Raw genomic sequence first — 15,334 nt, 5'->3', positions numbered from 1 at the left:
TATCTCTGACGCCCTTTAAAAAGTACCTTCTGAGCCGTGAAAGGACTTTCCAGTCAGTAGAATATTCGTTTGAATGTTTATCATTTTTAATTTGTATTTAAATTCTTTGGAAATTGACCTTTACTGTTTAGGATATACTGTAACTTTTTTATTAAACAATATCTGATTGAATAAGTCACACCATTCACTAGTCATGTAATATTACAGTGAGTTTTTTAGAGTCTCTTACTGAAGAAATCCTGTTCTCATTGTTAAGGACACAGTGAAATCATTTCAGCTGGTCATTAAGCTCTGCCTCCTTCCAACCCTAGTGACACACGGATATTTGTAATTCCTCCAAGTCCTACAAGCTCCATTTAGGGGCTGCCTAGCAAGAGAACTTAACAGGCTTACTGTGCAAAAGTAACTTGACCCTTTCTGATCCCAGTGGGTAATTAAGTGGACAGTAATCAGATCAGCTGGAGAAGGGACTTTTCTGCCCCTTGGAGAACTTCCATATAGACCAACATATGATACCAATTTTCAGAGAAATGCATTGCACATAAACAAAGCAAAATATTTTAATCTCTCTCTGATTTAAAGGGCACTCTATGATCAACAGTTAATGTCAGTTATACAATTCAGCACTCTCAGTATTGGAGATTGAGCTGACGCCATATTGCGCTTAGGACATTTTCTGAAAGCTTATTTTAACCATTTATCTCTGTATCATAAAATTAAAGAGCACATTGTGGCAGGGGGAAAAAAAACAGTATTTCAGTTTTCTGGTTGCTAGGGCTCTAAATGCAGAGAATTTTATGACTACTTTCCAAAGCCTATATTCTGAAAGAAGGTTCATTTTTAATATAGAAATAATAAAAATGTAGGTGGCCCCAACAGCTGTAATTTTTATAAATTAAATACAAAGATGCCTTCTGCCAACATTTGAAATTGGCATTCCACACGGCCAAATACTCTGATCTGTGCTGTTACCTAATTTGAGATTTGAGCCACTATTTCCGGGCTATTAACCTCCACATCTGGACTCGCAGCGACCTCACATCAGGAAATCCCTGCCTGCTCCAGTATCGATCAGCAGTGTCCTCTTCCCCAACAGGTGATACATTTATTAGCAACTGTCCAGGCTGCCCCAGCTTTAGGCAATTGTCTTCTGCAGAATTATAGTATTTATTCATTGGAGGATAATAAGACAAGGGAAGAAGTCAAATAATTTCACCTGTAATTTGCCGCTGTTTCATACAGAGCTACGCTTCACAGAGAAAAGAGCCTGCAGTTCAGATATTATATAATGTCCCCTACTCTGCATAAGACGTGGTGAATAATTTTTTTTACAAGATGCACTTTATTTATGAGCAGGTCTTTCCATTGAAAGAGCTTGTTGGGGCTTAATGCTGATGAATGGAGACAGCACCATTCACACTTCCAGGTTATGGTCTGTCAGTGCTTTCATTATATGCACTAATTTACAAGGATTTATTTATTTTCTCACAAATGTAAAAATGTGCTCCAAGCTAAACATGCTGTCTGGGCATCTGAGCCCAGTGTTTTCCTTACTGGAGGTGGGGTGGTGTGGGGGCTCAAGCTGTCTGTGTTGTTCTTCCTACCTCCCCCCACCACCCACTGCCTAACCTTGTGGCAACATCAGAGATCTATATATTCTTGCTTGCTCTAAAAATGCATACTGGTTAAAATTTTAAACCCTGGAAGTGGTCTTCTCAATGCAATTTAACTCCTTTCTTAGCCATTGTGTTTTAAGTGGTAATGAAAATGCTGTCAGGAAGCACATCAACGGATGTTGCCATTGGAACAAATTATGCCCACAGCATTAGGTACCAAATTTTGGAAATCTGGGTACAATAATATCAAAACACGAAAGTCAGTTGCATCTGCAGATCTCGCTAGCCCCAGATGGCTTTATGTGCTCTGAAATCACTCACATCCCCGTCCCTGAAAGACAAAGCTTAAAATACACGGGGCATGTGCCACCTTCTCCCACTCAGCCTAACAAACGGTAATAGATCATGCTGACTGCATCATCGACATCCCTGGGCTACGACAATACTCACTATGGGAGGGGAGACCACCCCCTCCCAAGCAATGGCAAAAAGAATTCTCCTTTTCCTGCCTGGGATTTTCAATTCGGTTTTTAACCTCACTGAAAACTAAATACCCTCAAACCTCACCAGTGAAGAGTTCATAAAACTAGTTTGGGAAATCTGTGTGTGTATGTTGGTTGGTTGGTTGGTTGGTTGGCTGGCTGGGGAAGGAAAATGAAAAGAAATGAAAATATGTACATATAAAACATACCTAGATGCACTAATTAAACATCTATCACACAGCCCCTCAAAGACCTTTCTACTATTTCTTTTTCAACTCCAAACATAAGTATAACCCCATCAAATTTAATTAAAGAGTCTCAGGAAAAACAGAGTCTTTTGCAATTTGGACCGCGATCAAAGAAATTGCTACACAAATATATGAAAGGAGAATATCCTACAACCCGTCAGCCAAATAAGCCCTGAAGGCCAACAGTGAGGATTTAATAAGCCTCATCTGTGGAAATCAGTGGACGTGAGCAGAGAAAACAGTTCACACTGTTCAGAAGTAAACAAAAATTAAAAGTGGTAAAACAATGTAAAGTCCAGGATTATCCTCCCTGGATCGGCACAGACCTCACCCTCTGATGGGGATGAGGAATGCAGTTGTCAAAGGAACAGAATTGTCCTCCCTGGTGTCCACACAAAGATGGAAGGACCCCCCCCCCCAAATACACTCGTTTCGGGAGGAATACATTTATTTCTCTATACCTTTTGTGAACCTGTTCCAATTTTCAAGGAATACATTTATTTCTCTACACCTTTTGTGAATCTGTTCCAATTTTCAAGGGATTGGAAGCTCTAAATTTACTGCCTCCTCCTTAGAGCAACGCTTGCAGGGTATTCCTCTTAGTTTCTGTGCATCTGGATTCTTTGTCCTTTGGCCTTCACAGGACTTGGCACCGTGACATTCAGTATGTATTTGGTAAATACTTCATGATTTCAAACACTTCAAGCTAAGCTACTCTCAGCCTTTCTCTCTCCAGACCTGAGTCTTGATCTATCAAGCCTTTCTTGATAGTGGCTCAAATTTCAAATTAGGTAACAGCAAAGATCAGAGTATTTGGCCGTGTGGAATGCCAAGAGATCAAGATCAACTCCTCAAGAGGAGTCCATCCTCTTGTGACAAGCAAATTTTAAATTTCACATTCACTGATATTTAATACAGAGATCATAGAAGGTAATCATAGGCCTGCCACAAAGCAGACCAAATCGTAGGCATTCGAGAAATTGATTTTGCCAAAACAAGAAAAACGTAAAGCACAGGTACCCCTTGGTTCATCCTCAGCCCAGATGTCCTAGAGATGTAAGAAATGCTCGTGTGCCACCATCCTTTGACTTACTCAATCTTTTTTTTTTTTTATGTTATGTTAGTCACCATACAATACATCATTGGTTTTTGATGTGGTGATCTACGATCCATTGTTTTCATATAACACCCAGTGCTCCATGCAATACGTGCCCTCCTTAATACCCATCACCGGCCTAACCAATCCACCCTCCCCCCTCCCCTCTAAAACCCTGTTTGTTTCTCAGAGTCCATAGTCTCTCATGACTTGCTCAATCTTAAAAGTCTTTTTAAAAACCTCCTTAAAGGTCCTTCTGTATCTGCAAATGAAAAAGGGACTTATCAACATGAACTTCCCCTTGTTTGGACATGCTGGCTTCCTTGGTGAGCCCTCCAAAACATAGATGAATTTAGAGGTATTCAGGGAAAGTTAAAATGAATCTGTAACTTGTATAGATATTAAGGATTAATACTTGATGAGGAACATCAGGATTAATCAAAGTACACCATAAAGCCAAGTCTTAATATTAACTTCCTGCCAATGAATTAGTTCATCTGAAAGTTGGGTTTATAAACACTCTTTACCAGGAAAATGACTGTGTGTGTGAATGTGTGTGCGCACACGCCAAAAGGACATGCTTGTTATCACAGGTGTTCCTAACTTTAATATATATTCTGTGTTTCACAAGCTCCACTGCATAAAGGAGAGGTAGGAAAAGACTAAATTGTAGACTAGTTTTAAAGTAATGCCATGTGGTTATTTTCAAGAGCACTATCAAAAGCACCAAGGGAAGCAGGAGTTGAGCCATATGTTCTTTATATGTGTCTGACACTTTTAAATGTATTATTTCATATGATATTTATAACAACCTAGGCAAAGACTAACCAACCATCCCAGTTTGTCCAGAACTGTCCCAGTTTTAAAACTGAACCCAGCCTAAATCCCAAACTAAGATGGTTAGTCACCTTAGCTTAGGTAAGTCTACGGTAAACAATGTTCTGAGACCCAATTTCCAGCGTGGGTGGGGGTTCTCCCCCACGCCACCAGCAAGCAGTTCTCCCATACCAGCTGTGTGTCCTACAGTTTCACTCAATTCTGACACAATCGACCCCGAGAAAGGGTCAGATCCCATAGGTTAAGGGCTCAGTCCCACAAAACTGCCCCCCACACACCTGTGCTTCTAGCCAACCAGAAGGAGGTTCCAACAACCCCCTCCTTGGGTTCAATTAATGAACTAGAGCAACTCACAGAATTCAGAGAAACCTTTCACTTACTAGATCACTGGTTTATCATAAAAGGCTATAAGTCCAGGGCGCCTGGGTGGCTCAGTCGGTTGAGCGGCTGCCTTTGGCTCAGGTCATGATCCCAGGGTCCTGGGATCGAGCCCCACGTCCGGCTCCCTGCTCAGCGGAGAGCCTGCTTCTCCCTCTCCCTCTGCCTGCCACTCTGCCTACTTGTGCTCTCTCTCATCTCTCTATCAAATAAATAAATAAAATCTTTAAAAAAAAAAAAAAAGGCTATAAGTCAGAAACAGCCAGATGAAAGATCCGTTTATCATAAAAAGCTCTAAGTCAGAAACAGCCAGATGAAAGATCCGCATAGGGTAAGGTATGTGAGAGAGGGTATGGAGTTTCCTTGCCTTCTCCACGCGCACTGCTCTCCCCAAATCTCCATGTGTTCGCCAACCTGGAAGCTCTCCAAAGCCTGTCCTTTTGGGTTTTTAGTAGAGGCTTTATTACATAGGCATGATTGATTAAACCATTAGCCATTGGTGATTGAACTCAGTCTCCAGCCCCTCTCCCCTTCACAGACGTCTGGGGGCGGCACTCAAAGTTCCAACCCTCTATTCATGGATGGTTCTCCTGGCAACCAACCCATCTTTAGATGCAGTCCAAAAACCACCTCATTAGCATAACAAAAGACACCTTTATCTCTCTTGCCCCTTCGGAAATTTCCAGAGTTTTAGCAGCTCTGTGCTAAAATCAGAGATGAAAGCCAAATATATTTCTTATTATAAATCACAATATCACAAGCAGATAATCTTTTCCATATTTTACCGAAGAGGAGGCTACAATTTAGATGAATGACTCAAAATCACACAGGAGTTGTAAATGATGTGTTCAGTATTAGAACCCAAGCCTTCTAACTGCTATTATATATTTTCCAAAACACCAGGCTGTAATTAACACAATGTGTAAAAGCTACTGTGAGAATTTTATTGGCTTTCATTTTTTTCTAGAAGTTTAAACATTCCCTTTGTGACACCATAATTTTGCTCTCCAAACTCCTCTGAATAGGTAATACAGAGGAAAAAACTCAGTCCAGTTTATCAGAATTATTACAAAGTCTCTGTGAGGTGAGTGTGAATTGATGACAATAACTTTAATACTTTCCAGGTCAGTTATTTCTAATGCAACTATGAAAATAAGTGGCGGCCTGCGCATCTACAGCCCAAAAGGAATGTCACATACCCTGCCTCTTCTGCCTTTTCCCATTTATCTTAAAGAGGATTTTTTTTCTGTTTATGGGGCTAAGCAAGTATTGGGGGGGGTGGCAATGTAAAGCTAGACAAGCCAAAATGGTTAGACCTGACTTTATTTCCTCACATTACATTTTATCATTTCTTCTCAATACACAAAGAAGTGAATGTGTGTCCGAACAGACCTCTCCCGTTACTCTCCTGTCTGTGCTGAGCAAAATTGAATCCATATGTCTTTAAAATGCTTTTCCATTTCTATGGCTTCTTTCAAACTACGGATCTTGGTGCACATGTGGCCCACTTGACTAATAATGCTCATTTGCTCTTTCCCAACAGGCATCACAGTTGATAGGCATGGATTCATTTACTTCGTGGATGGGACCATGATTCGGAGAATTGATGAGAAAGCGGTGATCACAACTGTAATCGGCTCAAACGGTCTGACTTCCACGCAGCCACTGAGCTGTGACTCGGGAATGGACATCACTCAGGTAGGCACCGCTGGTTTTCAAGCGCTATCACCATTTGGCATCATGGAAATGGATAACAATTTTCTCATGCAGGAATTAGGTAGAAAGGAAGCCTGGTGTATCTTTTATAACACCAGGGAGCAGAAGTTTCTCTTTCTGTAAGTTCCTTTTTTCCTCCTCAGAAAAACTCCCTTGGGAGTAATGCTAGGTGGAATGTTGGCATAAGAATAAGAATGAAGGCTCTCAAAGTTAAATCAATTGGAGGGTAAGGCCAGTCTTTTGTGGAATATTTTCCAAGATACATAATTTTATTATTTTTAAATAATACAGTGACTCACATTCGGAAAAGCACTGACGACCAAAGTCCTTGGAAATCTTTTGTAATGTATATGTAAGCATGACTTGTTATTCATGTGTATGTAAACAGCTATCTTTAGGGCATTTGAAAGTCTTCGGTAGAGGAGATGCTCCCTCTGAGATCTAGTTTACATTTGTTTAGGAAAGCTCTTTGTCAGAACAAAAGGGAAAGTTCAGCGTAACTTTCACCTGAGTCGAAAATTCTGATTTTACCACAGTTGTACAAAATCGGGATTCGACAGGTAGAGAGATTAGAGAGCATACAGCACAATTCCAGCACCCTGTGGGTGCCTTCCCTAGTCTGCGGACACGAAGAGATTGGTATTTAGAAGGAGAGAAATAGACTATAGACAGGCCTCAAAGGGATTTTCATGCTCTTATCGTCCATGAATCTGTGACTCTGGTGAAGTAGATTATTAGATCATCTTTTCAAATGAATTAGAGTAGAAGTTGAGAATTTTAGGAGTGGTTAGTGAGTGTATCAGACAGGGTGGTTTTGACTGCAAATAATGAAACATGTACCTAAAAAATAGTTTCAACAATAAAGTCTCCTGATGTCACACGGTGAGGTGATCAGAGGTGAGAAAAATGCCCGCAGATTTCCTTCTTGTGTCACACGGACAGGAATCGAGTCAAGTGCTCTTGCCTCCATCAGTCACTGGTGGAGTCCCCTTAAAGTCCCCTTAAAAGGGGAAATGGGGATCACCAAAATGGATTCAGACCCTCTGGAACAGGGTCACCTTCCCAAAGTATATTGCTACCTAATTCTTGAACCAAAATCGGGCTTCTCTTGGCACGGAATGGAGGGTTGCTGCATGGGTGGGCCACCGGCGATATCCTCCACAGTCAGGACATTCCTGTTGCTTCATTCTCTGTACCACCTGGAACCTAGGATCACAGGGAAACTTAAGTGAACACATCATCCAGAAACCTTGCTATAGTCATTAGCTCTATTCTCCCCTCCCATCCCTGTCCAACATACGCATGGCTATAAAACACTAGAAATGTGCCTATTTGGGGAGTTTCTTCTTCTCTATGTGCCCCTACCACACTCCAGAGAGGCCGAAAGTAGTCAGATATAGTCAACTACAAAAATAAAAGGGGAATTGGAAGGCCTGGAAAACTGGCCCAGTGAATGAGCCATTCTTCAGAGAGATTTGAGTGAATCAGGCTATCAAGTCGTAGAGCAGCCTAACTTTCCGTGATGCAAAATCCTACAGAAGGCAAGGAAAAGGAGCATTATTTATGGCAGTAAGGAAGGGTGTGAATGTGTTTCTATGGAGGAGGGGGACGAAAAAGAGAAGATGCACGTATATGATTCACTTGTGGGATATTTTTAACTTAAAATAGGGCACTTAGTATTGCAATCAGTCAAGTCTAAACAACCTCTCTGTTTCTGTATGGAAAAGTTATGCTCAAAAGAGAATTCTTTGTCTAAATAGAGCAAACATATGATCCTCATCACCAGGAGAAGGGTTCTTTCTCACGTGGTATTTGCTAGCCATAATTGCCACAATAAAAGCTACCTCAGCCCTTTCAGGCTGGGATGTAGAGTGTAGCCCATTGAAAAGGAGCCCTGGTAACCAAGAGACAGAATCACATTTTCCCTATGGCATTTCAGTTTCCCCGATGCCCTCCCTTCTCTTTATTTTACACAACATCAGCTTTAGAAAAACAGTAGTTTGGGGGCACCTGGGGGGCTCAGTTGGTTAAGTGTCTGACTATGGCTCAGGTCATAGTCTCAGGGTCCTGGGATAGAGCCCCGCATCCGGCTCCATGCTGACTGGGGAGGCTGCTTGTCCTTCTCCCTCTGCCCCTCCCCTTGCTCTTGCTGTCTCTCAAATAAATAAATTAAATCTCTTAAAAAGAAAACCAGTAGTTTGGGGGGGTGGATGGGGAATTGAATGGGGCAGGGTAGGTGGTGGGTATTAGAAATTAGCAAGGCTGACTGGGAGAGAAAGCAGGCTTCGTGTCCAAATTATTTGGCAGCTTTCTTTGCTGCTGTCCATTATTTCCTGTTCTGTGTTTAAAGCACCCTAAAGAGTCATTAGAATTTTTCCTCTTAGGCTGGCACAAAACAATGAGTCTGTAATGATCTCCATCTCAGTGACCAGATTATGACCCTCCACCTTTATTAGGGGCTTGCTTCGCATGGTCCCATCCCCTTAGTCTGGAATTATCTCTGCTGCTCCAAATCCCATTCTCCATCCTCCTCATACCTCACCTCCTCCGGGGGATGCTTCCCTGATGGTTCTAATCCTCGCTGTTGTTTCATTCTCTTACAAAAATTTAGTATCACCGCATTTAAGAATGTAATCTGTTCTCTTGCCAAACTGTATCCAACTAGTCTACCAAGGTAGACTGTATGTTCTTCGGGTATGCATAGTAAGTGCTCAGCAGGCACAGTTAACATGTATGCCAATACCAGAAGATCAGTGCAAAGAATATGGAAAAGTAGTGAGAGACGAAGCTAGAGGTAAGTGGGGATGACAAGGTGAAGTTTTATCCAGTGGACAATGGGGAGCCAATAATAATATTAAGCAGAGAAGTACTTTTGAAAAAGATCATTCTAGCTATCGCATAGAGAATTGAGTGGAGGGAAATGGTGTTACAGGCAGGGAGACTGCTTCAGAGGCCGTTGAAGTAATACGGGTGTGATGGGGACAAAACATATATATATATGATCCAGCACCTTGTCAAAAGACTTCTGTAAAAATTAAATTGCTTTCCAATGTTTTTTGGATGTCCAGATGATGTTTCTTTGGGATACAACTCTGATGACACTGACCACGAAGCTGCTCAGCTTTATGCAGGTTACAGAGGCAAGCAATGAAAATGGCCAGACCTAAAGTAGCAGCAGTATGGATCAAGAAACCTAGACAGATTAGTGAAATATTGGTGCTAAAATCAAAGAACTTGTTGACTGGACTTAATTTCAGAATTAAGGAAGTCCAGGTATGATGGTACCATTCTCTGAGATGAGGAATACAGAAAGAGGAGAGGCAGGTTTGGGGACAAGGGTTGAGTGATGGGCTCAGCTCAAGACATATTGTCTAAAGCTCAAGGTCTGAAATGGAGGTTAGATTTGGGATTATCAGTCCACACATGGTAACGGCAAATAGGGCGGTGGATGAGATCTTCCAGGGAAAGTACATAGCATCAGGAAAAAAGAGAGAGAGAGAGAAGGCTTAAGACCAGACTCCAAGGATATCAATACTCAAAAGAAGGCTGAGGAGTGGGAGACCACAAAGGAGACCAGAGGGAAAAACCTGACAGGTAGGAGGAAAACCAGGAATGTGGGCAGTCAAAAAGCCAAGGGAAAGAAGCTTTTCAAAAGGAAGGGAATGGTTAATATCAACTGCTGCTTTAGAGGTCACATAAAAGAAGCTTTTTTTTTTTTTTTTTTTAAAGAAGCCATTTGGTTTGACAGCATTCGTGACTTTGATAGGAGTGCCTGTGGTAGAGTGCTAATTAATTGGAGTAGGATTGCAGTGGTAGAGTGGGAGGTGAGGAAATGGGGAAAGTGAAAATAGATCACTTTTTTGAGATGCTTGGCTGAGAAGGGGAGGCTCTGGCATTAAAGCAGATCAGCCCCCAGGTGTGTGCAAATCAGCACCCAGATGTGGCACAGGTGGACAAAAGGTGGCGAACGCCGAGTGAATTCCGCTGGGTGAGCGCATAGAGTGTCTACCAGGAGGAAGCCAGTGTGTGGCACAGCTGCCCAGATGCTCAGCCTCGATGGCCAGGGTTTCCCCCGTCTGTTTAGACAGCTGTGGCAGATTGGGGCCCTATGTTTTCCAGGACTGTACTTAAGAACATGGGCTGTCTTCAGCTAGAAGGAAGGAAGCTGAGTTGGGAGCTTCATAACACCTTCCAAGAGCAAAGCCCCCATTGTTTCTAGTAGTTCTTACAGTGATCCAGCTAAGCTTACACAGTGCTCAGTTTCATATTTCAGTAAATCAAAATATATTGATGGGTGAGGGTGGAGACAAATGTCTAAATGAGAGCACACAGAGTCTGCTGACAGAAACAGACATGAGAGAAAACAGAGGCCTTGCAGCATGAAGATTTGAATCAGATCTTATGAGGAGCTTACTGATTCTCAGACTGTGTGGCAGCATCATACATTATCAAAAGACCTTATAGAGTCTCCACTTTTTTAAACTTTTAAAACAAATGTTGGATAGGGACGCCTGGGTGGCTCAGTCATTAAGCGTCTGCCTTCGGCTCAGGTCATGATCCCAGGGTCCTGGGATCGAGTCCCGCATCGGGCTCCCTGCTCAACGGGGAGCCTGCTTCTCCCTCTGCCTCTGCCTGCCCCTTCCCCTGTTTGTGTGCATGGTCTCTCTCTCTCTGACAAATAAATAAAATCTTAAAAAAAAAAAACAAAAACAAAAACAAATGTTGGATAGCAACAATCTATGACCGCTTGAAATACAAGCCTCTCTGGACTCAGGAAGAGGAACCAACAGTTTTCTCCAGGTCCTTCCAACCATGAAGATTGCTCTACAGAAATGTAACCCCATTCCTAAAGTTCCTTGTTACTTTCCCGGCATTTCAAAACCAAAAGGTCCCCAGCAAGGGAAGGCCCATCCATGGTAGCATAGTACCTTTGGAAGCTGAGAAGTCATATGGAAGACATTCTTCTTTCTCTTCCTTGCTTTTGTCTTATGCACTTTTCTGAGGCAAACCTGAACCCTGGGAAGAATGAATCCTTGATAGTCTGCCTTAAGCTTCAGTGGATCATGATGTCCTCCCTATAGTAATTCTAACAATAACTGCTACCATTTATTGAGAGCTTACTATGTGCCAGGAACTATGCTAAGCATCTTATTCACACTGTTCCATTTTATCTCCACAACCCAACCACCCTTGAGAGGTAGGTATAATTATCTCTAGCTACAGAGGAGAAAGCTGGTAGTCAGAAGGATTATGTATCATGTGGTGACCACAGAGTTATGAAGGGATACAGCCAAGATTCAAGCACAAGCTTTTTGACCCCTAGTGTGCCTTTTTCCAACTTCTACATTTTCAGTGACAATTGGAGATGACCAAATATCATTGTAGTTAGTGGGTGACAAATGCTGTTTGGTTGAAGAATATGCTGTTTATTCACAGAATGTGTGTTTAGTGGCACTTAGGAAATAGTTTAATAAAACTTAATCATCTCAAGAAATGAAATTTGCTCTGATAATAAAATCAGCCATTTGTTCAAAATCAATACCTTTTTTTTGATTTACTGAAATGTGAAACTGAATTCTCTGTATAAACTCTGAAGCATAACTGCCCTTTGTAAGCACTGCTATAAACAACTAGGCCTTTCATTTCAGGAGATGAGTTGATTATGAAGAGATTGGGCTCTTTATTTCCATTGCTGCTTTTGAATCATCCTGCTCTGGTAACTCACTTCCATCTCATGCCCGACTAGAATGGAACTAGGAGTTAGACCAAGTCTCTTGGTGTTGACAGCAAATTTGAGAGCTGGCGTACTCCTTGGAGCCAGCCTATTGCTCTCCCGAAATCAGCCCAATAGCAGATATACAAGAACATGGACCTTTTGTGTGCATAGACAATGCAGTTGACCCACTGTCCATAAGACACACACTTTCAGATGTTTGTCTATAGTATCCAGTATAGAACCAGTTCTTTATAAATGCTTGTTGGATCATCTGTATACTCCCCAGTGGTTCCCAAAAGCACCCAGTTGTCAAATGCACCTAACAGGTGGAGGGAGGCATCATCCATGGTTATGAAGGAAGGACAGTAACTCTTTCTTTGGAGGAGCAAACTTTGGCCCCATGCATTTAATCTGTTCAGCTAGTCTACTAGAAATCCTACTCTTCTTCCCAATCATTTGATGCTGGACTTTGCTCCAGAATATTCTCACCATGTAGTAACCAACCTCTCTTCAAATGCCTCTTGTGACAGAAAACTCGCTACCTCTTCCAGGCAGCTCATTCCATCTTTGAATGTCCCTGACTGATAGAAAGTTCTTCTGGGAGACCTTTAACTTTAACTTTTTAGCATTCCTCTAACTTTCACCATCTAGTCTTACCGCAACTCTTGAAGCCCTATGTTATTAATCTAATCTGTTATATATGCAATAAATATATTAGTGAACCAAGGACTATACTGGGCACTTTCATATATGTTATCTTATTTATCCTCATGACAGTCCTTCAAGGTAAGTATTTTGTTTCCCTATTTTTAATAAATGTGAAAAACAAGGTTCAAAGAAGTTGAGTAACTTGGTCAAGTTCACACAACCAATAAGTGACAGAGTTGAAATTTTTTTTTAAACAACATTAGGGAAGCTTTATTTCCATCTCTCCAATATGACTGGCTTGTCCAGAGTTGAAATTTAAACCTGGTCCACCTGCTGCCCAAGTCCACATTCTTTTCACCAAACTGCTATATAAAACTGCCTCTTACACATGACAGCCTCCTCAATCTATGTGAACAACTCTCTCAGGCCTCCTAAGTCACATCCCCGATTCATTGAACTGCCCCTCACTTGGCATGGTTTTGAGTTCTTTTACCATTCCCCTCACTCTTCTCTGAACATGTTCCCATTTATTAATCTCTTTGAAAGTGATGTTTCCAGAAGTGAATCAAATAATTCAGATGTGCTCTAACTCAGAGGTAGAATGGGGACTATCACAACCCTCTTTCTATATTCTCTGTTTCGGTTCATTTTGCCTGGTGGTTTTCAAAAGGACTTTTGCCAAAGAACATTTACTTCAAATGAAATAAGTCCCCATTTATAAAACTGATGCAAACAACAGACTCAAACAAGAAGTAATATCCCAAAACCTTCCCTATTCAGGCCCACTTCCACCCAATGGTAGTTCACATGGCGACCCCAAGACGACATTTTTGCAAAATGCTAAGGAAATAAAGAGGACAGATTAAGAAACCACAGCTAAAGTTAAATTGGACTTTGGGGCACTTTTGATCTATGATGTGATTACAGAGAGCTAAAAATTCACATGTCTCTCATCCCCGTCTCCTCATCTTATACTTGTACAGTTGGTTATTTGCATCATAGTGCAGGATCTTACAGTAGTCTATATTCAATTCCATCTCATTAGATTCAGTCCATATCTTGATATTCTTCTGCCATTATCCAGTATCTTCACTATCCTTCCCAGCCTTGTGTCACCTACGGATTTAATGAATGCCTTCTATGTCCTCATCCATGATAATATTGATGAATAGATAGGCCAAGATGAAATTGTGGCACCACTGAACTAGTTATCTGTTAGATTGTAAACCCATCTGTTTGAACTATCACCTATGGGTTGCGATTCATAGTGGAGCAGGAAATCAATATATTGGCCTATGACCAGCTTTAAGAAGAAAAGAAATGGAACACAAAACCTTAGAATGCATCATGTGTAGTAAGGGTGAGTAAATATTGTTTCATGAAATTTTATTTCAATTGTAGATCCTAGATAATGGTGTAAAATATAGTTCTTACTGAGGGTCACAGTCAAAACAAGTTTGAAAGCCACTACCTTCACCTATATCTTCTTCAACTTATCCACAAAGAAACCTTATCAGGCAGGTAACTCTGTTTAAAAGAGGAAAAAAATCCCTTGACATAATTTGTTTCCATTCATGGTATCCATAAACCCCACTTCCCTATCTAAGAACTAAGAAACAATGATTTAATAACACATACATCTTTTCCAAATTGACATCAGGTTTCCTCCATGCAATTTGTGAGGCACATCTTCTGATTCTTCTTGAAGTCAGAACTATGTTTACCCACCTCCAATCTTCCAGCACATCTTCTACTGCCCACTATTTCTCAACAATCACAAAAAAATTTGTTCTAAAAACCCATTTGCAAGTTCTAAGAGGTCATTCTTCCTGGCCAGGAAACTTGAACTCACTTTAAAGAAGTTAGGTGCTGTGTTGCAGGCCCTTCAACTCATCGTGGACTCCAGTAACTTTGAGTCAGTGTTCTTTGTGGTCATTCTCCTTAACAGAGAAAATACAACTTTCCCCTCTCTCATCCCTCAGCAGCATTACACCACCTGTCCCGGGCAGCGGACCTCTGCCTTCCCTGCTTGTCTTCCGCTTTCTACATAATTGAAAAAACCATTTTCTAGTGTCCTTAGAATTTTTTGCAAGCTTCAGATAAACCAACCACAACTGGATAGAAGGGGAACTAGAAAGCCTCTTTCTCAAAATCTACATGTCAATTCAACTTTAAACAAGTGGAGTTAGCATTTTCTGTTGTTTTGGAAAATACATATGTAATAACATCCAGGCATGAAAAGTTATGGCAATCAGGGGAGAAAAAAGGAAAAAAAAAACAAAAATAGTAGTTTGGGAACAGAAAAGACACCTTCTTTTCCCTTCTTCAACTCTTGCCTGATGTTTCCCATTGTCTCTGCTTCTCTTTCTTGCTAACCCTTTCATGTCTACAGAATGTCCTCCATCACCCTGAGTGATACAGATGATATTGAAACTCAAGTTCTTCAGGGGTTACCTGCCTTTTCTTTGTGCACTTCCATCACTCTCCCATGTGCACACTGAAAGGGAACAGAATTAGATCTTTCAAATGAAGACCATTATAAGTAAAATTTCCTGCAGGGACAGACTTCTAAATTTTGTGAAGCTCTGTAGGGAATC

The 15,334-nt window shown here is 41.3% G+C and overlaps 1 protein-coding gene across 1 annotated transcript in view; it reads left to right on the top strand.

The window, feature by feature from the left end:
* The window catches only part of TENM1 (teneurin transmembrane protein 1), a 785,963-nt gene that overhangs the window by 708,492 nt on the left and 62,137 nt on the right, over positions 1 to 15,334 (top strand). Inside the window, exon 25 of the mRNA XM_054509125.2 lies at positions 6,201 to 6,355. Coding sequence (XP_054365100.1) covers positions 6,201 to 6,355 — 155 coding nt within the window. The remainder of the gene's footprint in view (positions 1 to 6,200; positions 6,356 to 15,334) is intronic.

The sequence above is a fragment of the Mirounga angustirostris genome, unplaced genomic scaffold (assembly GCF_029215605.1).
Source record: "Mirounga angustirostris isolate CCGP_5_RB_7025 unplaced genomic scaffold, mMirAng1.0.hap1 SCAF_11, whole genome shotgun sequence".
NCBI lineage: Eukaryota > Metazoa > Chordata > Mammalia > Carnivora > Phocidae > Mirounga > Mirounga angustirostris.
The sequence above is the reverse complement of the archived record's forward strand: the minus strand, read 5'-3'. Positions and strand labels throughout refer to the sequence as shown.